The 26,576-nt window shown below is 49.5% G+C and overlaps 4 protein-coding genes across 7 annotated transcripts; 2 read left to right on the top strand and 2 right to left on the bottom strand.

Annotated features, from left to right (window-relative positions):
* The first annotated feature begins 2,302 nt into the window (after window positions 1-2,302).
* Tuba4a (tubulin alpha 4a) lies at window positions 2,303-5,981 on the top strand. Its single transcript, XM_057753171.1, has 4 exons — window positions 2,303-2,386; window positions 4,131-4,353; window positions 4,560-4,708; window positions 4,937-5,981. Exons 1-4 carry the CDS (start codon window positions 2,384-2,386, stop codon window positions 5,906-5,908), a joined length of 1,347 nt encoding a protein of 448 aa, XP_057609154.1. The 5' UTR covers window positions 2,303-2,383; the 3' UTR covers window positions 5,909-5,981.
* Stk16 (serine/threonine kinase 16) lies at window positions 5,922-10,489 on the bottom strand. Its single transcript, XM_057753184.1, has 8 exons — window positions 10,285-10,489; window positions 9,929-10,100; window positions 9,177-9,396; window positions 8,786-8,919; window positions 8,517-8,637; window positions 8,297-8,392; window positions 7,811-7,932; window positions 5,922-7,702 (listed from the first exon to the last, which is right to left on the bottom strand). The coding sequence occupies exons 2-8, from the start codon at window positions 10,012-10,014 to the stop codon at window positions 7,564-7,566; spliced, it is 918 nt and encodes a 305-aa protein (XP_057609167.1). The 5' UTR covers window positions 10,015-10,100; window positions 10,285-10,489; the 3' UTR covers window positions 5,922-7,563.
* A 121-nt stretch (window positions 10,490-10,610) lies between these two features.
* On the top strand, window positions 10,611-19,790 carry Glb1l (galactosidase beta 1 like). Of its 2 annotated transcripts, none has more exons than XM_057753150.1 (17): window positions 10,611-10,755; window positions 11,833-11,995; window positions 12,162-12,328; window positions 12,538-12,688; window positions 13,006-13,066; window positions 16,139-16,233; window positions 16,331-16,505; window positions 16,583-16,641; window positions 16,742-16,863; window positions 16,961-17,001; window positions 17,192-17,310; window positions 17,586-17,660; window positions 17,758-17,847; window positions 17,987-18,100; window positions 18,541-18,672; window positions 18,877-19,092; window positions 19,243-19,790. In XM_057753150.1, the coding sequence occupies exons 2-17, from the start codon at window positions 11,909-11,911 to the stop codon at window positions 19,504-19,506; spliced, it is 1,968 nt and encodes a 655-aa protein (XP_057609133.1). In that variant the 5' UTR covers window positions 10,611-10,755; window positions 11,833-11,908; the 3' UTR covers window positions 19,507-19,790. The 2 variants fall into 2 exon arrangements, with proteins under 2 accessions (XP_057609133.1, XP_057609143.1); XM_057753160.1 differs by having other exon boundaries at window positions 10,615-10,755; window positions 11,845-11,995.
* Window positions 19,661-26,507, bottom strand: Ankzf1 (ankyrin repeat and zinc finger peptidyl tRNA hydrolase 1). Of its 3 annotated transcripts, XM_057753120.1 has the most exons (14): window positions 26,211-26,504; window positions 25,923-26,100; window positions 24,304-24,410; window positions 24,008-24,110; window positions 23,692-23,885; window positions 23,213-23,325; window positions 22,983-23,130; window positions 22,528-22,756; window positions 22,252-22,395; window positions 20,861-21,344; window positions 20,611-20,722; window positions 20,345-20,512; window positions 20,132-20,217; window positions 19,663-19,945 (listed from the first exon to the last, which is right to left on the bottom strand). In XM_057753120.1, exons 2-14 carry the CDS (start codon window positions 26,068-26,070, stop codon window positions 19,822-19,824), a joined length of 2,160 nt encoding a protein of 719 aa, XP_057609103.1. In that variant the 5' UTR covers window positions 26,071-26,100; window positions 26,211-26,504; the 3' UTR covers window positions 19,663-19,821. The 3 variants fall into 3 exon arrangements, with proteins under 3 accessions (XP_057609113.1, XP_057609121.1, XP_057609103.1); XM_057753130.1 differs by lacking the exon at window positions 22,252-22,395 and having other exon boundaries at window positions 19,661-19,945; window positions 25,923-26,507; XM_057753138.1 differs by lacking the exons at window positions 22,983-23,130; window positions 26,211-26,504 and having other exon boundaries at window positions 19,661-19,945; window positions 23,213-23,359; window positions 25,923-26,140.
* Window positions 26,508-26,576: the final 69 nt, after the last annotated feature.

The following is a 26,576-nucleotide window of genomic DNA, read 5'->3' on the forward strand; positions in this document are numbered from 1 at the left end:
GCCCCGCCCATCTCTGAAGTGTTAACAGTTCATTGAGTGAATGCATGCTTAGCAAATAAATGCTCGAAGTACCATGCTAAGAACCAGGGACTCCAAAAACGAACAAACAGGAGCACCGAACTGAAATCCCAAGGTCCAAATCAGGAGCAGAAGGAGAGAGAACACGAGCAAGGAACTCAGGACCGGGAGGGGTGCACCCACATACTGAGACAATGGGGTCGATCTTTAGGGAACTCACCAAGACCAGCTGGACTGGGTCTAAAAAAGCATGGGATAAAACCGGACTCGCTGAACATAGCAGACAATGAGGACTGCTGAGAACTCAAGAACAATGGCACTGGGTTTTGATCCTACTGCACGTACTGGCTTTGTGGGAGCCTAGGCAGTTTGGATGCTCACCTTACTAGACCTGGAAGGAGGTGGGAGGTCCTTGGACTTCCCACAGGGCAGGGAACCGACTGCTCTTCAGGCTGATGAGGGAGGGGGACTTGATTGGGGGAGGGGGAGGGAAATGAGAGGCGGTGGCGGGGAGGAGGCAGAAATCTTTAATAAATAAATAAATAAAAAACAAAAACGAACAAACAAGCAAAAAACCCGAATGATGCAACATAGCCCTTGCCTTCAGGGACGTAAGACAGGTTCACAAACAACTAAGACAAGTGTGAACAGAAGCTGTGAGAATTGAGGTGGTTCCTTAGACACTGTTCTGCTGGGTGTAAAGAGGCCTGCACCTGTCTGGCACTCACAACTGAAATGGTTAACTCAGTTTTTTACAAATGAAGAGCTGCATCCAAAGGTCAAACAAGTTTAGAGTTTTGCCTGATAACTCGGATCTTTTAGTCCTTCTGCTGTGTGGGCACACAGGAAACAAGAGAAGGGCTGCAAAGTGGTCACTGTGTCCTGAGATCATCAAGGCTCTTTCCTCTGACCAGGCCACGACTCAAGCAGCCTAATGCCCTTGTTCATTTTCATTTTATGAATGAGCGCTCCCTACCCCTTCACCCCACTCCCAGCCCGGTGCTAGGGATTGAACCCAGGACTTCACAAATGATGAGCAAGCATACTACCAACTGAACTACACCATCAGCCTCTCCTGATGAACCTTAATTCTCCTTACCAGATGGCAAGAACTGTGAAGAGAGAGTTTGTCAAATTTATTGTATTCTTTTCTATGTCTTCTCTAAGTCAAATGCCGTTTGCTACTCTGTTAAAAGAACGTTACCATCGCTGTGTATTTTGTGGCGTTGCGTTAAGTTGTCGAACAGCCCTGTCCTTAAGAAGAGGAAGAAAGGCCGGTGAATCTTTTCAAAGTGACGACTAGCCTGGGAGTCAGGTTTCTTAAGGTCATTACAAACCAGTACCTGGGCACTGCCTGATGGATTTTCTCGGTGAGAATAATGTTAAGTCTAAGAAAGCAGAAAAAAAAAAAACTTTAAGAAAGGCCTGTCCTCGTACAAAATGAAAATGAGACGTAAAAAGGAGGAATCTCTCCGGCTGTTTAACGCCAAGAACTCAGTGAAGCCGAGTCATTCGCCCAAGGTTGCAAAGGGCCGCCGGGCTTCTGTTCTGGGAGCTCTGGGTTCTGTGCTCCACCGCAGCAGGCAGGCGGTCGTGGCGAGAGCTCACTCACTAATAGTGACGGCGCTGATGACGGAGCCACTGACCGGCGGGTGGCCGGTGAGAGGTGGCAGATTCTCACGTCGGCCCTCATAGATTGGCCGCGAGACTCAGCGCTGCCGCACAGTTTACGGGATCAGCAGGCACCCTGGGGCTCAGGCTCTGTAGTTCTCGGTCCTCGGCCTCCCACAGGTGTGGGCGAAAGCCTGCCATCTCGGCCGGGGACCAGCAGGCGGCGGTCTGCTCTAAGGGGGTCTCGGGCGACCAGCCCCAGCAACCCAGCCCGCCCGAAGCTCCCGGGAGGCGACACTGGGAGGACAGTGGAGAAGGCCAGGGACAGCCACTTCTGAAAGATTGTTTGAACCTCATCCTCCCTAAATCGGAACACCTGCACTATGGGCATCCGCTTGACGCAGGTGCAGTTGAGACACGCCCTGTCACCGCACCCTGCGTCTCTGCTTCGGACCTTCGGAATCCGGGGCGTCGGCTCAAAACTAGGAACGAAAATGGGCCGCTGCTTCTAACCCAAACCCGACAGGTGAGGGAATCCGGCTCGACAGGGGGAGGGGATCAGACTTGGCTTCAAAGATCGTGGCCGCCTACCCTGACGGGGGTGTGGTCTTTAGACCGCCCCGCCCCATGATGGGCGGACTGAGCGCGCGGGTCCCACCTCCTGCTTATAAGAGTGGTGCGGCACTGCAGCTCCGCAGATCTCACCGAGACCCGTGACCCCGACTCTACGTGAGACGCACAACCCAGACTCATCATGGTGAGTGAGGCCCCACCGGGATCTCTCTGGTCCTGTAAATGCCCCGCTCCTTTGGGGGAACTCCCACTAGAGATGCTGGGGGCCCTTCACTTAGCATTCCGAGTCTCCGGGAGATGCAAGAGTTTTGCACTCCCCCCCCCCCCACCCACTGCTGACTTTGGCCTAGTGTGTTATCCACCTTCTTCAGAGTCTGGGGACCGGGGGAGGATGCTTCACTAACAGAGAGGACCCCTGCTGTAGTGCCCTCCTGCCGTACTAAGCGTCTTGTACCCCAACCCTCCTGAGAGGAGTCACGCGGTCCTGCGCCCAGTCCTCCCCTCGGGCGGCGGAAGACCTGCTTGGCTGCCTCCACCACCCATCTCTATCCCCTGAGTCCCTGAAACTGACCGAACACGTGCTTGGCACCGGTTGGTAGAAGGGGTTACTTAGTACCGCACCCCGTCTTTCTCTGTGCCTCCTTCCCCCTTACACCCCCATACGTGACTCAGCACCCCCTTCTGAGCCAGGAGAGGTGGCGGGAATGGGGTTTGGCCTCGGGAGGCCAGCGGGCCCCTCCTACGGGAGCGCGGGTGCTCGAAGGACGGGCAGAGACAGCTGGCGCTGATCGACAGCCCCGACCGAGGCCAGGTTGGCGGGGGAGGGGAAAGAGGTGTATGTAGGGGGTTGTATTTATAGCCCCGGAGCGGGGGCAGAAACCCAATCCGGGCTTTCGGCTGGGAAGTAACTGGAAAGACTCCAGTAGGAGAGCAAGACGTAGGGCCCAGGTACAGATGGCTCTCCCCTTGCCTGGTGCGTGAGGCAAAGCAGGTTTCCTCAGGGGCCTCCTAGCAGGTTCCGCTTCCTTTTCTGGGTACTTAGAAATTGCAAACACCCCCACCCCCAGCCATTTGGTTGTGGGAAGGGTGTTGCAGGGGTTAAATTATGGACTACTTGACCGAAGCCTCGGGGCTGTCTGCACCAGTATACCTGTATTGCCTGTACCTGCCGTCAGCGCTTACCCGCATTATTGCTGCTATTTCCGTGCGGGCTGAGGCGGCGGATGGAGGTGGTGAAGCCATGCAGAGTGTGGGGGTGGAGGTGGGGAGAGGAGCCAGATGGAATTGATTCCTAAAGGCCAGATGGGATTTAAAGGTGGTGGGGGTTACCGCATCCTGATGGCCGAAATGGTCAGTTGATACCAGATGGAAGGTTGAGACACTTTTTTGCCTACAGGAAAGAAGGGCAGAGGGTTGTGAGAAATTTTAGTTCATTTTCAAGACAAAGGTTAACCAAATAGGAGGGTGCTATGTGTAAACTGTAAAACAAATTCTAGAAGCTGCATGAACTGGAAGCAGCTGGAAAGCCTCTCTGTCTCTCTGTCTCTCTCTCTCTCTCTAACACACACACACACACACACACACACACACACACGCTGCAGCCCTGCCTGTCATGTGTGCATGCCCTCTCTGTCCTCTTTGGCTGTCCTGTGGATGGAACAGGATTATACAGCTCTCACTTGATAAATTCTCTATCGAGAACTAGGCTAAGGGGTTGGTCTCCCCTACTGGATGCCTCCAATCTGGGGAGTCCTGTGCTGAGGAGACTGGAGAGGCTGCCAGCTGCTTCTGACCTTTCAGCTTCAACCTTACTAACCGCACTTGTACTGAGTAACCTTAGCTAATAGGTGTCGGGGTGGGAGAGACCCTTGGGAAGTGAGGAGTTGTGGATGTGGCACTTACGCTGTGACCTTCTCTGTATCCCTCAGCGTGAGTGCATTTCAGTCCATGTGGGGCAGGCAGGTGTCCAGATGGGCAATGCCTGCTGGGAGCTCTACTGTCTGGAGCATGGGATTCAGCCTGATGGGCAGATGCCCAGCGATAAGACCATTGGTGGAGGGGACGATTCCTTCACTACCTTCTTCTGTGAAACTGGAGCCGGAAAGCATGTGCCTCGGGCAGTCTTTGTGGATCTGGAGCCAACTGTGATTGGTGAGCCGGGGGGTGCACTTCTGGGGAAGAGTATCTAGACTGGGTTTCTGTGATCTTGGAGCCCCTTGCCTTTATTTGCTGATGAAGATGGATGCTGACCCCAGGCTGGTTTTTGCATGTATCTGGCTTTAGCTGCCACTCTGAGGGTCTCTGCTTAGCACAGCCTTGTGGTTTTGGGCTCAGCAGTGTGGTGTATGGTCTTTCAGATGAGATCCGAAATGGCCCATACCGCCAGCTCTTCCACCCAGAGCAGCTTATCACTGGGAAAGAAGATGCAGCCAACAACTATGCCCGTGGTCACTACACCATTGGCAAGGAAATTATCGACCCAGTGCTGGACCGGATCCGCAAACTGGTGAGACTTTAGCTTGGCAGGGAGGGAACTTTGGACTCAATGTTCAGGAAGTTTTCAGATCCGTTTCCAGGATCATCTCCAGCTATATGTGCTTTAGAATTTGATGCTGTTTAGGGGGTCATTCAGTCTTTGCCCTAACTTCTGAGATACTTTAGGCTTCATAAAACTAGAAGAAAATTTCTTGGGCCTCTCCCCTACCTATATTGCTTTTTCTTCCTTGCCTTTCAGTCTGATCAGTGCACAGGACTTCAGGGCTTCCTAGTATTTCACAGTTTTGGAGGGGGCACCGGCTCTGGCTTCACCTCCCTGCTGATGGAGCGACTTTCTGTTGACTATGGCAAGAAATCCAAGCTGGAGTTCTCCATCTACCCAGCTCCACAAGTGTCCACAGCTGTGGTAGAGCCCTATAACTCCATCCTGACCACCCATACCACCTTGGAGCACTCAGACTGTGCCTTCATGGTGGACAACGAGGCTATCTATGACATCTGCCGCCGGAACCTGGATATCGAGCGTCCAACCTATACCAACCTCAACCGTCTCATCAGCCAAATTGTCTCCTCCATCACAGCTTCCTTGCGCTTCGATGGGGCCCTCAATGTGGACCTGACAGAGTTCCAGACCAACCTGGTACCCTACCCTCGAATTCACTTCCCCCTGGCCACCTATGCCCCCGTCATCTCTGCAGAGAAGGCCTACCATGAGCAGCTGTCAGTGGCAGAGATCACCAATGCTTGCTTCGAGCCTGCCAACCAGATGGTGAAGTGTGACCCTCGGCATGGCAAGTACATGGCCTGCTGCCTGCTGTACCGTGGAGACGTGGTGCCCAAGGATGTGAACGCTGCTATCGCTGCCATCAAGACCAAGCGCAGCATCCAGTTTGTGGACTGGTGCCCCACAGGTTTCAAGGTTGGCATCAACTACCAGCCACCCACTGTGGTGCCTGGGGGTGACCTGGCCAAGGTGCAGCGTGCAGTGTGCATGTTGAGCAACACAACTGCCATTGCTGAGGCCTGGGCCCGCCTGGACCACAAGTTTGACTTGATGTATGCCAAGAGGGCTTTTGTACACTGGTACGTGGGTGAGGGTATGGAGGAGGGTGAGTTCTCTGAGGCTCGAGAGGATATGGCTGCCCTGGAAAAGGATTATGAGGAAGTAGGCATCGACTCCTATGAGGATGAGGATGAGGGAGAAGAATAGACAGCCACTTGGAGCCTCTTTTCATTGTGTTTATTGCAAAATCCTTTCAAAATAAAGTCTCCTTGGCACGGTTTCTTGTCCCCTATGTGACTGCTTGAGCTTCTGCTGTGGCTGCTACTTCCCGCTATTTGCTGCCCACCCTTGACCTTTTACCCTTACATGGCTCAAGGTGAGCCCCATATTGAGACCCAGAAAGTATGAACCTAAGGACATTGATGTTAGGTCCTACGGACACCCAGTATAGGAAGGAAAGGAGGACCAAATCCTGGACCTGTCTAGCTACAAACTATTGCAAGATCCAAGTCTTCGCTTTTGCAAACAGGAAATGACGTCTAGCGCTTTGTGCTGGGAGGCTGGACTGCTTTTGCTCTTGCTGCCGCTCCACTCAACAGCGTTAGAAGCAAGGCTTGGCCCAAGCTTTGTTGTACACTGAGGGTTTGGGAATGGGGGCTGGGCGGGCCCAAAGTTCCTGGGCATAAAGCCACCTCACAGACTTGGGGGATGGGCGGGAACAAGGGCAATCTCCTGGTTGTTTGTGCCATTCACCTCCAGCAGCTTTGCATAGCTTGCTGTCTGTCTTGCTTTCTGGGGCGGGAGCGATGCTATTAAAAGTCAGGACGTCTCCCTTCTTTCTGTTTGTGTTCTTTTGGCCTCAGCCTCTGCTCAGGGTGGAAGCCTGCCTGGTCTCCAGGGAAAAATTATACTTCACTAATAGGCACCCTAGGACTCAGGTTGACGTCAGCATATAGGGATGGCCATGGCTTGGGGGAGGAAGCTTCAAAATCTCCAGAAGAGCCAACCCTGCCCTTGCCCTTCCCTCCCTGGTGATTCAGGGACGCAGTGCCCTTCCCTGAGGAACTGGTTTAAAGCCCAGCTAAGGCTGGGTGGCTGTTTACTCAGCAAACGGGGCAGGAAGTGCCTGCTGGATACCACAGGCCACCAGCCTCATCAATTATTAACTATGTATGAGCTAGAATAGTCAGGGAGACTGGAAAAAATGGATACCAGTGCCACTCCCTAGTCCTCAGCTGAGGAAAGGAGAGCTGGTGTGCTTCCACCCAGAGGTCATGGACTTGGCAAACCTGCCGGGCTGGGCTGGTCTAAGCTACCCACCTCTGGAATGAATGATAGAACTAGTTGTGTGCTTTCAAGGGGACCATGGTCCCGCTTCTTGGCACAGGCAGAAACCAGCTCAGGCTGGAGACTCTTCTGGTTTTGACTAAGGCGAGCTTAAAGACCCCTCTGCTGCCAGAGCAGCCAAATCTCAAGAAGCACATCTGCCTTGACCATCACACCAGTCTTCTTCCAGGCTATTCCCTTGGAAATGGCAGCCAGACAGTTCATTGCTCCTTCCCTCCAGACACATTGACCTAAAAGACACATGGTCTTTTCACTTTATTCTGTTTATGTATTCTCCTGCCCCCAGATTTGGAGGCAGAACATGATGTGTGCCCAGCAGTCCAGCTTTGAGCCCTATTTTGTTTCAGTTTCCCCCAACTCACCCTAGGCTCCTTGCCCAGGTATTGGGGTCAGAGAGCAGAACATACAAGGGCTCACCATCCTCGCCTGTAGCTATCAAAGCCATCGTGGGTAGAATGGAAGGAGTTCCAATGAGATGAAGCCTTCAAGGTTGTCTTCCCAACACGCCCGTTTCATCAGATTTGGGTGGTGTGCTGGCCAGGAGCGGGTGGCTGCAATGCCTCCAACTGACTGAGGAGGACAGGAATGCGAGGGCGCTGCTGGGGGTCCACAGTCATCATAGACGCCAAGAGCTGTCGCAAAGCTGAAGAATGCCTGTGGGGGTGGAGGCAGGGGACTGGAGGACTCCTACAATTGCTAAGATTCCAACTTGGCTGGCTCTAGGCAAGAGCATACAGTGCTTGGTGTCCCTTTGCTGCTCACCTGGGGTTTTGTGGGATGTTGAGTTCATTCTGCACAGCAAGGGCCACACTGTCACCCTTCTGGAACACCATATCATAAGGGCCTTCCCCAAACATCATAGCATAAAGCACACAGCCTAGGGACTGAGCATAATTTGGTTAGTTACTGGAAAGGGGAAAAATGGTACCCTATTTATTGCTACGGTAAAAGACCATGTAAGCTAAAAATATGCCAACCTCACCCAGAGGAACTGTGTTAGCAGGAGGCTTCTCCAGCCCCTGCTTAGCTATTGCCTCCAGCCACAGTTCACCCGGTTCAGCCACAGAGATGACACCACTTCCTGAGGACAGTACCAGTGACGGTTCCCAGGAAGGAAGTAGAGATATGGAGACATACTGTGGTTCTGGAGATCCATGCAACAGAAACCAAATATCTCTTTCCTTTTCCTCCATAGTAGTACAGAGCCACACCCTTCTCCTCCCAGGTTCCCAGCCACATGCTCCTCACCCAGACATCAGTCCGCTCATCGATGACACAGTGGCTCTGCACAGAGAAAAGCTCAGGTGCCCGGTAGGAGATGGTGCACCGCTGGGCCGCCCAGTCCTGGAACAGTGCACCAGCACTCAAAAGTGGAGCACAAGCCATATCATGTGACCCAGTTGGTGCATGCATCAGAATGAGTTGGGGATGGGAAGGAGATGGCCAAAGAACCTGGAGATTCTCTTACCTGTAGAGTTAAGGCCTGGCGTGAGCCCTCCACCTGGATGCACGCTCGATTCATAGAACCCAAGTCCATTAAAACTGGTTGCCCCTCATCACCAAGCAAAATATTGGTGGGCTTCAGGTCCCTGGAGGGAAGAGAAAATGACCCAAGGATATCCGGTATGGGGAAGCTGGGATCCCAGGGAGCACCATGGGGAGAGCGCAGGAATACCCCAATTCTCTCGGCACAGCTCTTCTCCCCTTGGTGCCATAAGTGCATAGGGTCCCACTGACCTGTGTGCATAGCCTCTGGCATGAATGGCCTCAAGTCCTCTGCAGATACCCAGCAACAACACAAGGATTTGGTCCTCAGTCAGGAAGTTGCCTTGGTCCTTCAGCCTTTCTATCTCATTCCACAGTGTACCTCTCTACAACACAAATTTTCCTGGGTTGAGATGTCTTTGAAGGCTCTACTCACTTCTGTTCTGTATTAAAGTCTCTTAACCTTTTGCCACATACACCTGTTACAGATCATCTGGGGCTTTGTGGGATGTCAAATCGCCCCAAATTTAAAATGGCCCAAACCAGGACATGTGTTCCTAGTATATGTGTGACTACCCACAGAGCCCTTGGGAGAGCCGTGCAATCTGCTACAATCCCTTCTGGAATCACCAGCCTTTCTGACCTTGAAGAAGGGTAGCAGCAGCCAGGCTTCATGCTTGGCACCTCGTTCTTTCAGACAGTAAGCCACGAGGCGAAGGATGTTGGGATGCTGGAAGAGACGATGCATGTCCGCCTCTTGCTGGGCCTCTTCCTGGTCCTGCTGCTCGTGACACAGGATTCGCTTCAGGGCGTAGAAGTGTCCATCATGTAACCCCTCCACTAGGTCCACATAGCTGAACCCACTGTGGGCCAAAGGGGTCAGTGAAGGACCATCTCCCACACGGCTTGGACCCAGAGGAATTCCCTTAGGGAGGGGTGCCTCGCACATGGAGTAGGAACCCTCCCAAGACGTGGCTCGCATACAGTTTCAAGACTCAGGATTTGAGCTCCTCAAGAGCAGGGACACAGAAATCACTGCGGTTCTATGGTCAGAGCACAAGATATTCAATTACTATCAAGTACCAACCAACATTTATCGAGAGCTTTATGAGCCAGGCACTGGGTGACATATTTTAAAAAATATACTATCTCAGTTCTCCCAAGTTCCTCGGTGAGTCATTATAATCATCTCCATTAAGCAGATGAAGAAACCACAGTTTACTTAAGGTCACACAAGGTGGATTCAGGAGGCCAGGGTCCAGATTCCACTTTCCTGACCCATTCAGCTAAGTCGGATGAGGTAGAATCTAAGGCTAACACTCTTATGTCTCTATCACGTGCTGGCCATTGTCCCTAGATGACCTGGGACTAGCTAAGTGACTTCCAAACACTCACCCCTCCCCCAATTTCTGGATGAAGAGGTAACGCTTATTGTCAATGCTGACAGTTCCCCGGGAGCAGACACACAGTGCGTGGCCCATGTCTCAGTCATTCTCTTCAAGGATGGTCTGTCTTCCAGGGAGAGTGGGCTCTTCCAGGCGATGGGCTGGGGATCCAGCGGAGCATGCTGGAATGAAAACAGCAGGTCGAGGGTCAAGAACAATTCTGAGCCACTAAGGTACCAATACGGAGAGCTCAGGTCCAGCTCCAGGAACCCAGATTCGCGTCTAAAGAAAATAGGCCCTGGCGACTCCAGCGCTAAGAAGGCTGAGTTCTGGCGCTTCAGAGCGTCAAGCCACGTTGTGTCTTACCAGGCCGCTTCCTCCAACCCCGGCACACCTTCGGCCAGGTCCCGCTCTCACGCCCGTCGGGCATGGGTTGGCTGCTCAGGAGGTGCGGGACTCGAGCCCACCTCTGGCTGAGCCCACCCTCCGAAGCCCGGGACCGAGCACAGGATCTGCCAGTATAGACTCTTCACTGACCTGGCTCGGGCCTGAGCAAAGAGCCAGGGACCGGAAGCCACGGTGACATCATCAGTCCGCGTCGAAGTAACGGCCCGCCGTATCCTAGCAACAAGTGATAGCGGTAGCAAGAGGATGTGGGGACCCGGAAGTGAGAGGCGGGGGCCCGGCTAGACCTGGGGGCGTGGAATGGTTTCTGTATCTCCCCGAGGGTTCCCACTTGGCCTTCAGTAAGGGTCAAGACGCAGGGACTTGTACCAAAGGGGAGAAAAGCCGGGCTCTACCTGAGGCCCCTAGGACCTCCGTCTCCCAATGTCGGAGGTAGGAGCCCTCATACCTCCCGCGCGCTGGAGTCAGAAAGTAGCCTACTACAGAATAGCTTGGAGGAGGGTCCAGGGAGGGATGGGTGCTGACCCTTAGATGCCTGGAGGTCTGATCCCGTAGCACTTTCAGACCTCTGACCTGTGTTCCATTGCCTTAGCTAGTGTCGGAGTGCTCCTTTGAACCAGAGGGCCAGTTTCTAAGTTTGGTCCTAATGGTCACACATTAGTGTGACCTCCAGGAAGTGATTTTGCCTCTCAGATTCTCACTCTTCCCCGCTGTAAGACAGAAGTACCTAGGGCTAAGTAAGGGTTGTGAATTATGAGGCCAAACTGACTAGTTCCAATCTCAGCTCTGTTGAACTAATTGTGACTTTGAACAGCCACTTAATTCATTTTCCTCGTGTGTAAGATGAGAATGATAATTATTTCCTGACTTTTTTCAAGATTAAATGAAATGTCTTTCGTATATTATATGACACATAGCCTTCAATATGTGTCAATATACAGAAATTGTTGTGTTTTCTACCTGGATTCTTACATCTACAGTTGTGAAGGCAGGAGAAATGAACATTTGGATTTCCAAGTCTTTGCACTATGCAGTTTGTTTTACATCTCTTGCCTAGACAGGCAGATATATTGGAAAGGGGTGCATCTCCAAAAAAAAAGAGTGACCAAACAGACTCCTTGTAACCCAGTTACCCCTTTTCATAGTCATGATCACCATGAAGATTTTCTACGTTTTTCACTGTTTCTTAACCTGTTTTAGCCCTTAGTTCTCACTCATATAGCCACTCATATAAATGTAACCTGATATGTGCCAGATTCTTTGCTAGTCATGAAGATACAAGACACCCTACAGAGTTCAGTGTAGAAGGTCTGGGGCAGGACCGGGGATTCTGCATTCCTAACGAGCTACCAAGTGATGTTGATGAAGCCAACTAGTGAACAGCACTTTGAGTAGCAAGATGTAGAGGATTTTATAAACTAGAGGAGAGTGGGTGGCTGCAGGCAAAAGGCAAAGTCCGGGTTAACGGCCTGAAAACTTGAGGTGGTCTCCGCCCCTTTGCTTGCTGAGGTTCCCTCCCAGGAATCCACCACGTGACGGATTCTAGGAGGCAGCCCTCCTAGAGCAGAAGAACCCTTTAAGTGCCATGGCTGCGAAGATGCCGCCTTCCCTGCCTTCCCTGCCTTCCCTGCCGCTGCGGCTTGTGATGCTGCTACTGCTGCTACTGTCCCAGGTAAACTGAGAAGTCCAGCTGCCTGTCTGGGTGTCGAGGGGAGGGAAACAGAACCGGAAGAAGAGAGATGGTCAACCACCAACAGGGCCAGTTCAATCTCTTAAGCACTTGGTAGACACTGACCCTTGCTCCAGACCTCTGCTGAGCTAGGCTTTCTCCCTTGCAGACAGAGGCTCGCTCCTTCGTAGTGGATCGGGAACATGACAGATTCCTCCTGGACGGAGTCCCGTTCCGCTATGTTTCTGGCAGCCTGCATTACTTTCGCGTACCGCGGGTACTTTGGGCCGACCGGCTTCTCAAGATGCGTTTGAGCGGCCTCAACGCTGTACAGTTGTAAGAAGTGCTCTCGAGCGCTTGGCGGTCACTTTTTCTTAGAAATGGGTCCCCAGGAAAACAGACTGGGTTTGAAAAGGGTTTGAGCTCCAGGACTTCTCAGGCAAGGGTGGGAAAGGGCTTCCCAGAACCTCCTTCTAGCTGCTTCTCTCTGCAAATCCTGAGTCCCCTAGTTCTCTCTGGGTCCTGTTAACATCTTCCTTTCTCAGTTACGTGCCCTGGAACTACCATGAGCCAGAGCCTGGGGTCTATAACTTTAACGGCAGCCGGGACCTCGTTGCCTTTTTGAATGAGGCAGCTAGAGCGAACCTGTTGGTCATTCTGAGACCAGGACCTTACATCTGTGCAGAGTGGGAGATGGTGAGTTAGCTGGAGACGGGCAGAACTAAAGGCGAAGTAACTGTGGGGCTTCAAATACTCCTTTCTGCTCATACTCTAGGGGCCATTTCCAGCACTATACTCAGCTCTCTCCCTTCTTACCTCTCTCATTGCCCCCCCCAAAAAAACAAAGCTATCTGCAGCTCAAGGGGTAGCTTATCCTGTGATTCCAGCACTTAGGAGGCTGAGACAGGAAGACTGTTGTTCTTGAGGCTAACCTGTGCTACAGAGTGAAACCCTGTCTCAGAGCGAAACAAAACCCCTGTGTGCTTATCTGTTGTCTTTATGTTTTTCTCAAGGGAGGTCTCCCATCTTGGTTGCTTCGAAAACCTAATATTCGTCTGAGAACCTCAGATCCAGGTGAGTTGAGACAAAAGATTTGAGTGCCTGAACAAACCTCCCACACTTGGAGGTCATGCATTTATTCTTTCCTTCATGTCTAGCAGAATGCTAGAAACTGGGAACTGAGAGACTTGTCCCTGTGCACAGTAAATTTATAATGATGTGAGATGCCTAGCACGCATGCGATGCACACCTGCAAGCCCATCTACAAGGTAGAGACAGGAGAATCACGAGTTCAAGACCACCCTCTGTAGTCTCAGTCTGTCTCCGTTTCCCTTTCCTCTAAGTGCTGGACTGTCCTAGGATGCAGTACTTGGATATGTATCTTTTCTAATTTTGTTCTAAGTGTGGTCATCTCATCCATTTGTGTGACAGAATTAACCCATGAAGTATCTAATGACTCCCAAATATGCAGCTTCCTCCTAAGACTTCCTCTATCCATACTAAATCCCTATGTTGCTTCTCTATCTAGACAAACAAAAGGTACAGCGATGTAACTGAAACTAAGTTTCTGGCATGTCTTCCCATCTCAGCCAGCGGCACTGCACCCCACCCGGGCACTCTAAACCCTGTGGTGCAACCCTGCACACCTCTCCTGCATTCACACTCTTTCGTGTCGCCCTGCATTCAGGCCATCAGAAAATCTTGTCAGTGTAACTTTCAACAGCATTGGATTTCATGATTTCCAATCACTTCTGCTGGCCCAAACCTCCCCTCGCTGGCATCTCAGCTGCACCCTCATTGCCCTTCCTGGTTTGCTTTCCCTCCTGTGAAGTCTGTTCTTAGTCTTGTATCCAGTGAGCTTCTGTGAGAATGGGTCAGTCATACATCTCGGATCATACCATATTTCCACCTAACCCTCCCTAATAAGCTCTCCTCTCATTCAGAATAGGAACTCCATACTCCTTGAAACAGTCCACTAGGCCCTAGGCTCGTCTTCCTGGTATCTGCTGCACTGCCTTGCTCACTTGCCCAGCCACACTGCCCTCATTGCTGTTCTTCAATACTTGCCAGCCTCGGGTTCTAAGACCTTTGCATGTGGTGTTCCCGCAGCACCTCTGCAGAAATCACCTTCAGTGATACTTTCTGCCACCTAAATTTTAAGCACCCCATACGGAACTATCGTATGCTTCCTTTCCTGTCTTGTAATTTCTCTCGGGTGTTTGTCTACCTCCACTCATAAAAAGAGAATTCATAAGACAGAGGCTTTTTTTTTTCCTGTTTCCTTCCCTTCTATATACCCAGAACAGTGCTTGAAGCATAGTAAGCACCCATAAATATTTGTTGAATGAATAAATGTGGTTTTATACGTGCTTGGATGAACCTCCTTTATGTGAAACATAAAAAGAAATATAACTAGGGACTGGAGAGATGGCTCAGCAGCTAAGAGCATTGACAGCTCTTCCAGAGGTCCTGAGTTCAATTCCCAGCAAACCACATAGTGGCTCACAGCCGTCTTTATAATGAGTTCCAGTGCCCTCTTCTGGCCTGCAGGTGTACATACAGCTACAGTGCCATATGAAAAAACAAAGAATTAGTTTAAGATTTTTAAAAAATAGGCGTGGTGGCACACGTCTTTAACCCCAGCACTTGGGTGACAAAGGCAGGTATGTATCTATGAGTTCAAGGCCACCCTGGTCCACATAAAAAATTCTAGGCCAGTCACGGCTACCTTGTAAGACTTTTTATCAAACAAAAAAGAATTAAAAAATAATGTTTATGGGCTGGGTCAACAAGTAAAAGTACTCGATTCCAGTGCTGCCAGCCTGAGTTTGATTCCCTTGAATGCATGTGGTAAAGGAGAGATCCAACTTCCGCAAGTTATCCTTTGACTTCAACAAGCATGCCATGGCTTGAGTACACACACACACACACACACACTAAATGTCATTACAAACTTCTTTTAAGACAGGTGGTGTGGTGCCCAGCATTAATCCTAGAGCTTGGGAGGCAGAGGCAGGCAGATCTTCTCTGTGAGTTCGAGGACAGTCTGATTTATATAGTGAGTTCCAAGATAGTCAGGGCTACATAGGAAGACCCTGTCTAAAAAAAAAAAAAAAAATTAAAGCATAAGTAAAGATGCCTGTCACCAAGTCTAATGACCAGAGTTTGATATTTGGGACCCAAATGGTAGGAGAAAGTTGACTCCTGAAGGCTGACTTTCATTCGTGTGCCACCACACCACATACATTTATGCACACACGCACACACACACACACACACGCACTCACACACATTCATACTCATGTCAGTGTTACTCTCAACAACACTGAATTTAACTACTTCTGGTTAACTACTGCTATCTGCTGGTCTAAACCAGCCCTCAGCTGTCATATCATAATAGCATATACATACACATACAAATAAATAAATGCAAATTTAAAAATATGAGCATAAAGAGTTGAGGCATAAGTTAACATCAGCTAGAGAAAGGGGGATAGGAGAGAAATGTCAGAAAGAGGAAATAAGATGCATGAAGGTATTGAGGGGAAACATAAGAGTAGTAAATAGGAGTTGAGAATGAAGACATGAAATCACATAGACTGTTCATTACATAAGAGTCCATACAAGCCAAACGCTACTTTTCTGTGAAATTTCACAGCACTCTTTGGTGTAAACTGATTATTTAACAGCTCCATATTATATGTTTAGCCTGTTTTCTTACATGGAGTCTTCAGAAACACTATAGTTTCCCGTACTCCTAGAGTTTCCGCTGAGAGTCACTGCTCCTGAGTCCAGGTCCATCAGAGCACTGACTTCTAGAGAAGCCAGATTTGACTTCCAGCCCCCATGTGGTAGCTCGTGACCATCTGTAACTACAGTTCCAGAGGAGCCAATGCCCTCTTCTGGCCTCCTCTGCAGTCACCAACACATGGTACAAAGACACAACATGCAGGCAAAACATTCATACACATAAAAGAATAAATAAAGACAGTACAATTCTAAAAGGGTTCAGTTGTGAGCCAAGGAAAAGGAAGCTACAGCCTGGAGTGTGGCACCGTGCACTGTGGAGACTGTCAAGGATGCTGGGGAGAGGCTGGGAGCATCCAGTGGTCCCTAATGAGCAGAGCACACTGCTCCTTCCTTTAGCTTTCCTTGCTGCTGTGGACTCCTGGTTCAACGTCTTGCTACCCAAGATATATCCATTTCTCTACCACAACGGGGGCAACATCATTAGCGTTCAGGTATGAATGGGAAGTGGACTGGGCAAGAGAAGTGGGTACAAGGTATCTTTAACCTTCATTACCTCACAGCCGGGACACTCTCTTTGCTTTTTGGCAGGTGGAGAATGAATATGGTAGCTACAGGGCCTGTGACTTCAAGTATATGAGACACTTGGCTGGCCTCTTCCGGGCATTACTAGGAGACAAGATCTTGCTCTTCACCACAGATGGGCCTCAAGGACTCAAATGTGGTTCCCTCCAGGGACTCTATACCACTATAGATTTTGGCCCAGGTCTCCTAGACAAGGGTTGGGAGTGGTCTCTGGGCACCTCTGTGGTATTTGTTTTTTACCCTTGTTTCTTTTTGCAGCTGACAACATTACCAAAATATTTTCCTTGCTTCGGAGTTATGAACCCCATGGGCCATTGGTGAGGGGCCATCAGGAAGGGGAATCAGAAAAATGACCTGCCTGGAATGGGACCAGCTCTGTTCCCACCTCACTGTGGCCCCTTTCACTTATCCCTCTAGGTGAACTCTGAGTACTATACAGGCTGGCTGGATTACTGGGGCCAAAACCACTCCACCCGGTCCAGCCTGGATATAGCCCAAGGACTAGAAAAAATCCTCCAGTTGGGAGCCAGTGTGAACATGTAACTGGGGACACAACTATGTTCCTGGGAGTTGGGGTTTTGAATTAAGATTTCATATGTCCGACTTGGTCCTTTCTCCCACCTACCCCCACTTTAGGTACATGTTCCATGGAGGTACTAACTTTGGATACTGGAATGGTGAGAACCATCGCTGTGGTGGAAGCAGGGAGGGAAACAAGGAGCTGAAATCTCAGGCTGGACAGATTAGGGTGTCTAGAAGCTGGGTGTTACTACTGCTTTCCCTCTAATCACAAGGCTTTCTGCACAAAGCTCTTGGCTTAGAACTTATCACCTAAGATGTTGAATTAATTAAATTACTTTAACCCAGGTGCTGACGAGAAGGGACGCTTTCTTCCAATTACTACCAGCTACGACTACGATGCACCCATATCTGAAGCAGGGGATCTCACACCTAAGTTTTTTGCACTTCGAAATGTCATCAGCAAGGTGCCCTTTTATTAACTGGGGAGAAGGGAGAATGTCCATATTGTTAAGGAACCCTACAAACTGGTGGTGTTTGTCTGGGTAACAGGGCCCTCCTAGCAATTCATGAAGCATTTATCACTCATATAGGATCATCTGGGGGAACTATACGCATGTGAAAAATTATAGGGTCTTCATGGCTCCCTGCAGCCCATCCCTGGGTTCCAGGTCAAGAACCTTCTTTTAGGGCCTTGGATTATTTTGGTTTTCCTATGACTACTGAGAGAATTTGGGCTCAGTTCCAGGAAATTCCTTTGGGACCTTTACCTCCCCCCAGCCCCAAGATGAAGCTTGGACCTCTGACTATGAACCTGGTAAGTTTCTCCTCCTCTTTCCTGATCTTATACCATTGTTTTCTGATCAGCCCTCAATTCAGACACTTAGCAGTTTGGTTGCCCCTTTTCCTCACAGGATGGGAATTTGCTGTCTTTCCTAGACTTTCTCTGTCCCCACGGCCCCATCCGTTCAGTTTTGCCATTGACCTTTGAGGCTGTGAAGCAGGTAAGGCGTAAACTCACATCTGACGGGAATGGCAGACTTTCAATAGCTATAGCCAAAAGTTCCTCTAGCTACCAATCTTCCTCACAGTGTCCGTCCTCATCACCAGTTCATCTTAAGGTACCCATTCTTCTGTATCTAGGACCATGGCTTTATGCTATACCGGACCTATCTGACTTTCACTGTTTTTGAACCAACACCATTCTGGGTGCCAAATAATGGAGTTCATGACCGTGCCTATGTGATGGTGGATGGGGTAAGAACCTAAGTCCCAACCAATTTATTATCTCAGTTCCTTCCCTTCCCCCCAAACCCTATAGCTTTACAGTTTCCCCACTTGTAGCCCTTTCCCACCTGCTTGCCCTCATGGACAGAGGTTCAGGTAACTATCTAGGATGAGGAAGAAGGTGATTAAGGATGGTTTTACTCAGGGATGTAGTGGGGCACACGTGCATTCCCAGCACTCAGCAGGCTGCAGGAGGGAAGTCACATGGGCTGTATAGTGAGTTTTGGCAGTCTGGACTGCATAGAGACCCTGTCTCAAGAAAGCAGAGTACCGGAATGGTAGATTACCAACAAGATGAGTACATCATCCCCCAAATGCAGTATTCTAGTGTGATTCACTATTCACTTCACTAGTGGCCAAGAACTGAATGCTGGGCCTTTGCCTTACTAGAGTCCATCTATTACTCACAGGTTTTCAAGGGTGTTCTGGAAAGGAACTTGAAACAAGAACTATATTTGACTGGGAAAGTGGGGGCCAAGCTGGATATATTGCTAGAGAATATGGGGAGGCTCAGTTTTGGGTCTAACCACAGTGACTTCAAGGTAAGCTGGTTTTTCCTGTTCTTCCCCAGTACTGACCCCCTCTCTTGGAGAACAGGGCCTAATGGAAGAACTCCATCCTTAGGCTTCCGCAGAGAACAGTGCTTGAGGATGTGGACATGGCCAGTTACATTCCAGAGCTTGGCTGGGGATAGAGAAGGCCCTTGTGTGGACTCAGGAAATCACTTCTCATTTGTTTCCCCACAGGGCCTGTTAGAAACACCACTTCTTGGGCAGACACTCCTCACTGAGTGGACTATGTTCCCTCTCAAGATTGATAAGCTTATAAGGTGGTGGTTCCCCCTGCAGCTGATGAAAAGAGCACAGCCTCAAGTTTTTTCTGTTCCTGCCTTCTATTCCACAACATTTTCAGTGTTAGGCAAACTTGGAGACACGTTTCTGCATCTATCTGGATGGACCAAGGTATTGCTAATGGTAGTTGAAGTATGGGGGGCACATTACAAGAAAACAATCTGGGACTAGAAATTCCTAATCTAATTAGAAGTCTGGAAGGGGCAATTCCACCCCATGGAAAGCTGAACCTTTGTTTTTCCACTCCATCCCTTCTCCCAGGGTCAAGTATGGATCAATGGGTTTAACTTGGGCCGGTACTGGACAAAGCGGGGTCCACAGCAGACCTTGTATGTGCCAAGACATCTGCTGCTTAATAGATCGATCAACAAAGTCACATTGCTGGAGCTAGAAAACATGCCGCGTGAACCCCAAATCCAATTTTTGGATAAGCCTATCCTCAATAGCACTTTGCACTGGGGCTATACCTATTTTCTCTCAGAAACACAAAGTTCATATGAACCAATGGAGTTAAGTGGGCACTGAAAGAAAGATGACCCTTGAATCTGGGACACAGGGCAAGATCCTTTGGTGCTGGTCACAGTGGCCATAAAGAATCGAAGGCTACAATCCCACCAAATGTAAGTACAGATACAGTTTTCTTGCCAAACTTTATTGTGATTAAAATTCCAAAGAAAGTACTGGTTCCACACACCTCTGTGGCCCTGGCTTTGCCCTTGTTCCTGAGTGTCCTTCACCCCATCTTCCACATAACCTTGAGCTTCATGAGGAGAAAGAGAACCTCTAGGTCTGAATGTGTCCTCTCGGGGCCTAGAGTAGCCCCCAGGTGGCTATAAGGAATCAGGAAGAAGATCTCTCTGCCTGACTGCGATGGTCTCGAAGGCAACGTGTGGAGCAGAAAGAGAAGTCGAGGTAGTGAAAGGGAATGAGGCCTTGGAGAGACACTCCACAACTCCAACAGCGTCTGAACAAAAGAAGAAAAATGACTGGACAGGTACCACGCAAACTTTTCCCAGCCTGTAAAGGGCCCAGGGAATCTCAAATTCCCTCGGTGATCCTACGGAACACCATGAAGACGCTTGTTCTCCTTACCCCACGTGACTCCTACTACACAGAAGCCCGCCCTTTCACTCATTCCCTGGCCTCATACCCAGCTTTGCCAGCTGCAGAGTCAGGAACTGGAGGGCTTGGGGCTCCCAACTGGGCAGCAAGTCGGCGCTCTGCAGCCAGAGCTCTCTGAAAAACAGAGATGTTAAAGAAGAGTCCCATAGGTGAGCAGCACACCCAGGAAATGACAGCTCAATCTGGGGAGTCGAGGTAGGCTCTTATGGAAGCCTCGCAGGGCAAGACTCGATGGCCTCACCTTCTCTCGGTCACTGAGAGCAGCAAATCGCCGTTGCTCTTCTTGCTCCTGTTCCTCCTGCTCCCTCTGCTTCTGCCGCTGTTGCTCCCGCTGCCGTCGAGCTGCCTTCTGCTCCTTTTTCTTTGTAGCCTGCCGTGCCTCCATTTCATGAGTCAGTGGCCCTGGCACCTAGAGGATTTCCCAAAAATATTGCAAAACTACAAGTAGAAAGGACCTACTGAGGATCTCTGAAGCCCTCCCACTCTGTGGCTCCTTTTCCAGCTCACCCGAGCCTTGTTGTAATCAAAAGCATCAGGATTCTTTTCCATGAACCTTCGGAATTCATTACGTGTTGATTTGTCAGCTGCTACGGTATAAGGTGGCCGAGCCCTGATGTCCCTAAGGACAAAAACCCAAAACCGAGTTCAACTTGCCTCCTGCTTTTCCTGGCATCCCCAAGGAAATAGTGTCAGGTGCCAGCGGGAGCTGCCATGTTACGCTCTCGAATCCTAACTGGCTCAGGATGGAGATACTTACTGCACAGTGGGGTCAGCGCCTGCCTCCAGCAGCAGGCGAACTACCGCGCCTCTTCCGCATGCGGCTGCTGCGTGCAGGAGAGTAAAGCCACCAGAGCCCAAAGGGGCACTGAGTAGGGACAGAACTCCAGGGTCTACAGGCCTAGGAGCTAGCTGCTGCTTTAGCACCTCAACTTCCCCAGCTCGGCAGGCAGACAGAAGCACATCCCAGAGCTCCGGCTGACCAGGGGCTTTGGCCTCATCAACCAAACTGTCCAGTGGGGCTGCAAACACTTGGTCTGGCTGTGCCAATGGCGCATCTTCTTGAGGTTGCTGAAGAAGAGTCACATGTGTCCCACACTGCTGGTCTTGATTTCTCTCCTTCTTCTTTTTCCTCCTCCTCCGCTTGGGCAATACCTCAAATTCACGAAGATCCAGGGTCCCCAGTGTCAATTCTACTAGCTCCAACTCTACTTGGGAGCCATCTTCTTCCTGAGACTCTGAACCTAGAAAAAAATATGATATTAGATCCATCTAAGGAATAGGGAGAGGGTAGAAGGATGTGAGCGTCCTCAGATGGGTTTACATTTATAAAAAGATACTCAGATCATCCTGAAATGAAGTGTTTTTGTTCTGTCCCTGGACTTTCCCAGCGAACACCATTAGGACAAAGTAGAAGAAAGCACTACCATGGTGGTGCACACTTTTACTCCTAGCACTTGGGAGGCAGATAGGTGAATCTCTGTGAGTTCAAGGCTAGCCTGATCTACAAAGAGAGTTCCCAGACAACCAGAGCTACATAGTGATGCCCTGTCTCAAAAAAAAAAAAAAAAAAAAAAAGTAGAGGAAAGCAACAGCACCCAATCAAACTCAACACATTCTCTCCATGCTAAGTACCAGGATTATATCTATGAGCAGTAATAAGGTTTGGCAAGGTCACTAGCATGTCTCAGTTGATGGATGTGTTAGTGTATACCTGTAGTGCCAGCATTCGGAAACTGGAGGCAGAAGGACAGTGAGTTCAAGATCAGCCTGGGCTACATAGAGAGCTCCAGGCCAGCCCGGGCTAGACAACAAAGACCCTGCCTCAATAACAATAAGGAAGCAACTTGGTGTGGTTGCTCATGGGTATAATCCCAGCCATTTGGGAGGCTGAGGCAGGAAGATTATCATGATTTCAGGGCAGTGTGGGCTACACAGTGAGTTCTAGACCAGCCGGGGCTAAAATGAGACTGTCTCAGAACAACATACCTTATTTTATAAACAGATGCTGGTAGAGATGAGTGCATGGGTGTGGGTACGGTTTAAAGGCTCACCTATCAACTGGTAGATAGGTCAGTTATAAAAATTGGCCACTGCATTTCCAAGGCAGATATGCAGTTATATTTGACAATTGCCAGATGGTGCTCAAACCTTGCTTGAGTGATTCTTCATCCTGCCCAAGTGCCTTATTTTCACCACTGGGGACCTTTGTTTTCTCTTTATCAGTAGCCTTTTTCCTCTCCTCTCTTACTGGCTCAGGTGAATGAAATCTGACCATTTCTCGAGGGTCTTCATCTGCCATGAAACATAAAAGTCTTTCTCAAACTTAAGTGTGAAGAAGCCAGCCCAGGTCAACTGGGCTGCAGTTCACAGGCTGGAAAACCCCATGTTCTATACAGGTCTGTGTATGAGGCCTGAAATACTCACCATACACCTGCAAGGTGGTCAGCTTATGGAGCACACACTGAAGCTCTCTGAAAGTGGGTCTTCGGGTGGTAAGGGGGATAGCCCAAAGTCGGGAGTCATTCCTTTGCAAGGGTGCCTCCTGGCCTCCAAAGAACAAGGACCGGCCAGAGCGTGGGGCATGTATCAGTATTGCTTCTGCCTCCCTCAGTGCATTAGCCCAGGTTGGCCCTGCCAGCAGGTCACGAACATCCTGAAGAAAGAAATTCTACTTAGCAGCCTGTCTTCACCTGCTCTTTAAAAAAAGAAAAAATCTCCAAACAAAACAATGGCCGTCTGATCACATGCAGGGAGTGGGAGCTAGAGAGGGAGAAAGAATGAGAATATTCCTATAGAGTCTTAGTCTATTGTCTACCCAGAAAACTAGCAAGACTGAGAGATCAGAGGACTATCACAGAGATTCGTGAGACCTAACTCACCTTATACAGCATGGCTTCATTGTAACGCCTCAAGCTGGCTCCAGCAGAACGTGATGCCCTACCCTGGGCATCCTGAAGCCCCTGCGCTGTGCCCCTCTTGGCCCGCACAGTATAACGGTGAAAGGTTTTGTGTGTCACCACTTCTCTTCTGTAGATGACACAAACTCAGTACTGGAGAGCAGCTCTCAGGTTAATAGGGTCCATCCTTACCCCATGCAGCACCCTCTCACCCTTGAAAAACTGCACCAGCAAAATGCCCAGCTGCAGCCATGAGCACCACGTAGTATCTGGGACCTCCACTTTGCAGGTTCTGTATCAGCAATTCTGCTTTTTCTGGAGAAACCTATATGACAAAGGCAACAGAAACATTTCATGTGATGCATACATTAAGAACAAAAACCACGTGTTACACTTGCGTTATCTCTTTTATTACAACTACCTTCGCCTCATTCCCATTTCACAAAGAAGGATATTTGAGATTTGGAGAGGTAGTGATAGAAGATGGGAATGGTAGAATCACAGTTTAGACTTAATCCTCTTACATTTGACCCTTCCAATATTCTGGCCAGTTTCAATTAAAGACGATGCTGTTGGGTACGACAGCCTAACCCAAAAGGAAGGGAGGAAATAAGACATGCATTGGCTAGAGGAAACGTAGGCAGAGTGTATTAAACCTGAGACTGATCACACAACCTGCACTGTTACTTGCCTGGTGAGGGCCTAGGACACAGCGATAAGCATAAAAAAACTGGCCCTGGGCATTTTTGAAAAGGACCCGATGTGGGTAGAATCCTCGTGGTCGGTTAGGTTTCTCAAACTCAGCCCTCCCCTCATCCAGTGTCAGCAAGTCCTCTTCACTAGAGGAGCCCGAGTCTTCTGATCCTGAGATGCTGGAAAGATCTCCTGCAGACAGATAAAGGACACAGAAGTCTGACACGCCATGCTTGACCTTTCTTCACACCCCATGGCAACTCTTGCACCCCCACCTCCTGCTCCCATACAAGTTTTCCCACACACAGCATTACCTGTAGAGCTTTGCTTTTCAAAGTCCAAAGCAGACAGGACAGGCTTGTTCTTGAGACGCTGCTTTAGGTTAAAGCGATGCCAATCGAGTTTATAATGTTCTCGCTGGTGCGAAGGAAAAGCAAGGAGAAGGTGGAAAGACATTCTACCTTGGCGCTGTACAGTAGGCAGAGCTAGTCACAGAACTCTAGGAGGTTTAACCAGGTAGCGCCAAGTGCATTAGACAAAGCAGTCTCCTCATCCCACCCACGAGGACACTTCTGCTGCTAACAGCTAGCCCTGTGCCCTTGCCTTTTACCTGCTCCTGGTGGTTCTGGAAGACCTGGTCACAGGCTGAACAAAATAGTTTCTCTGAAATATCCAGAGAACTTGGGGATACTTTTCTTCCTGAACTTGTGCTCTCTCCTGAACAGAAGAAAAGGGTAATTGAAAGTAGAAAGTGAACCTACAGTACCTAGAACTATACCAAATACCTATTAAAAAGATAATACAGAAGAAAAAGATAGCATGGCCTTGTCTTCCAAGAACTTATGATCTGGCAAATATGAAATAAATGCCGATACAGTGTTTTGTATAATAAATATACTTTTAGATCTTTTTCTTTTTGGTGTTGGGGCTTTAAGACCTCACACATCTTTTGTTTGTTTGTTTGTTTTTGGAGACAGGGTTTCTCTGTGTTGCTTTGGAGTCAGTCCTGGAACTAGCTTTTGAAGACCAGGCTGGCCTTGAACTTACAGAGATCTACCGGTCTGTCTCAAAAAAAACAAAACAAAAAAAAAAACCAAAAAACAAAAAAACAAAACAAAAAAAAAAAACAAGAAGACCCTGTCTCAAAACCAAAACATTGATTCAGATAATGGGCCACCCATTACACCCCCTTGCTCCCAATAGTGAACTTGTGGATGTACATAGCGGCCTCTCTGAGGATGAGCAAGCTTACACCCAGAAATACAAGTCCATGGAGACTCTTTCACCACATCTTGATACCTAAGCAAAACCTTACTTCAAGATGTTTTAAAGAAAACTGGACTTCAGTTCCCTACCCAGTAAGCCCTAAGATAATACTTCTGTAGTACTGGGGATGGAACTCAGGTCTACTACTGAGCTACATTCTCTAGCACTTAAGATTTTTTTCTTCTGTGTTTGTTGGTTTGTTGTTGTTTGGGGGTTTGTTGTTGTTGTTTGGTTTTGGTTTTTGGAGACAGGGTTTCTGTGTAGCTTTAGTCTGTCCTGGAGCTTGCCCTGTAGACCAGGCTGGCTTTGATCTCACAGAGATCCACCTGCCTTTGCCTCCTGAGGCATTAAAGGCCTGCACCCACCGCTCAGCTTGTTTTGTTTTTTTTTCTGACAAGGTCTCACTTTATAGTCTAGGTTGTTCTTGAACCCCCACTTCTCCTTCCTGCCTGTTTTCTAGGTGCTGGGATTACAGGTGTGTGCCACGACTCCCAGATTAAAATTACTTTTAACTATATAAAACCAGTTCCTAGATACTAATCTACATCTTATCGTTCCAATTACAATGGACAGACAACCTAAGAAAAGTGCAAGAAAACACAACCAAAGACTAATGTATAAAATCAGTAACTTTGTATTATTAAACACAAGGGAATAGATCTAACTAGAGTCCATTTCAATTTGAAACAGACCTAGGAACCGTGTTTTTTAAAGCAGTGGTATTAACGTATTAATGTGACGAGATATAAAAACTAGAGACTTATTTGGCGACAATTCATGGGCCAGCGCTGTAAAGTGCCCAAGGTTGAAATATGTTGGGGGGGAAGGGGGATGTGTCCAACGGAAAGAATCAGTGTGGATTTCTAAGCTGGAAAATGACGGTGTGAAAGTCGACCCTTGTTGACAGACTCCACGGAACCCTGTGACGTTCTTCATAGGTCCGCCCCAAAGCATCCCGGATACCTGGGCAGGGAGCACGCGACGCCCCGGCCAGAGCCTCCTCCGGAACTTGGCTCACCAGGCTCAAGCCCCGAACGAGTAGAGCTTCCGAGCTGAGGTCCAACAGGGAGACCGAGGCAGGAGCCGGGGCTGCACCTGGAGCCGGCGACATGGCTGAAGCAGAACAACTCAAAAGCAGCTCCTGGAGCAGAAACGGAGGGGAGAAACAGCCCTCCAGGACAAGATTCTACCGCCGAGTCTCCATCCGCCCCGGCTTGGCCATCCCCATGCAGAGAGCCCCTCGGCCCTCACCTGCTACCATGAATCAATTCTGCAGTAAACAGGTGAGGGTCTTACGGAAGTGAAACGAAGAGCACCCAGACCCCAATCGAGTCCAGCAGTTACCAGTCGGAGGCTACCCAACCGATCGACTAGCTCCGATGCTGACTGAACCTCGTCCCTCGCCCCCCGCCCTCAGAAGCCGCCACTAACGACCCGAGAGCCGAGCCCCAGGCATGTCTGCCATTCGAAAGCTAGATTTCTGCAACACCGCAATCTGGTGGCTACGGAGCGGCGAAGGAGACACACAGCGGCTCCCGTAGCCCAACCCCGCACCACGTAGAGCACACTATTGGCCCTCTGCTCTGCAAGACCCGCCTCCAAGCTTTCGTCCTGCCC

Source organism: Chionomys nivalis, chromosome 2 (genome assembly GCF_950005125.1).
Source record: "Chionomys nivalis chromosome 2, mChiNiv1.1, whole genome shotgun sequence".
Lineage (NCBI taxonomy): Eukaryota > Metazoa > Chordata > Mammalia > Rodentia > Cricetidae > Chionomys > Chionomys nivalis.

Excerpts from the sequence above, each read along its gene's own strand:
- Stk16 (XM_057753184.1), bottom strand. The coding sequence starts at position 10,014 with ATGGGCCACGCACTGTGTGTCTGCTCCCGGGGAACTGTCAGCATTGAC. Across the intron at positions 8,638-8,785 it reads GCCAGAGGCTATGCACACAG|GGACCTGAAGCCCACCAATA; the intron begins GTCAGTGGGACC and ends TCTTCCCTCCAG. Across the intron at positions 7,703-7,810 it reads AACATCCCACAAAACCCCAG|GCATTCTTCAGCTTTGCGAC; the intron begins GTGAGCAGCAAA and ends CCACCCCCACAG.
- Tuba4a (XM_057753171.1), top strand. Across the intron at positions 4,354-4,559 it reads TCTGGAGCCAACTGTGATTG|ATGAGATCCGAAATGGCCCA; the intron begins GTGAGCCGGGGG and ends ATGGTCTTTCAG. Across the intron at positions 4,709-4,936 it reads TGGACCGGATCCGCAAACTG|TCTGATCAGTGCACAGGACT; the intron begins GTGAGACTTTAG and ends CTTGCCTTTCAG.
- Glb1l (XM_057753150.1), top strand. The coding sequence starts at position 11,909 with ATGGCTGCGAAGATGCCGCCTTCCCTGCCTTCCCTGCCTTCCCTGCCG. Across the intron at positions 11,996-12,161 it reads TACTGCTGCTACTGTCCCAG|ACAGAGGCTCGCTCCTTCGT; the intron begins GTAAACTGAGAA and ends TCTCCCTTGCAG. Across the intron at positions 18,101-18,540 it reads CCTATGTGATGGTGGATGGG|GTTTTCAAGGGTGTTCTGGA; the intron begins GTAAGAACCTAA and ends TATTACTCACAG.
- Ankzf1 (XM_057753120.1), bottom strand. The coding sequence starts at position 26,070 with ATGTCGCCGGCTCCAGGTGCAGCCCCGGCTCCTGCCTCGGTCTCCCTG. Across the intron at positions 24,111-24,303 it reads TCCAGAACCACCAGGAGCAG|CGAGAACATTATAAACTCGA; the intron begins GTAAAAGGCAAG and ends CCTTCGCACCAG. Across the intron at positions 23,886-24,007 it reads TGAAAAGCAAAGCTCTACAG|GAGATCTTTCCAGCATCTCA; the intron begins GTAATGCTGTGT and ends ATCTGTCTGCAG.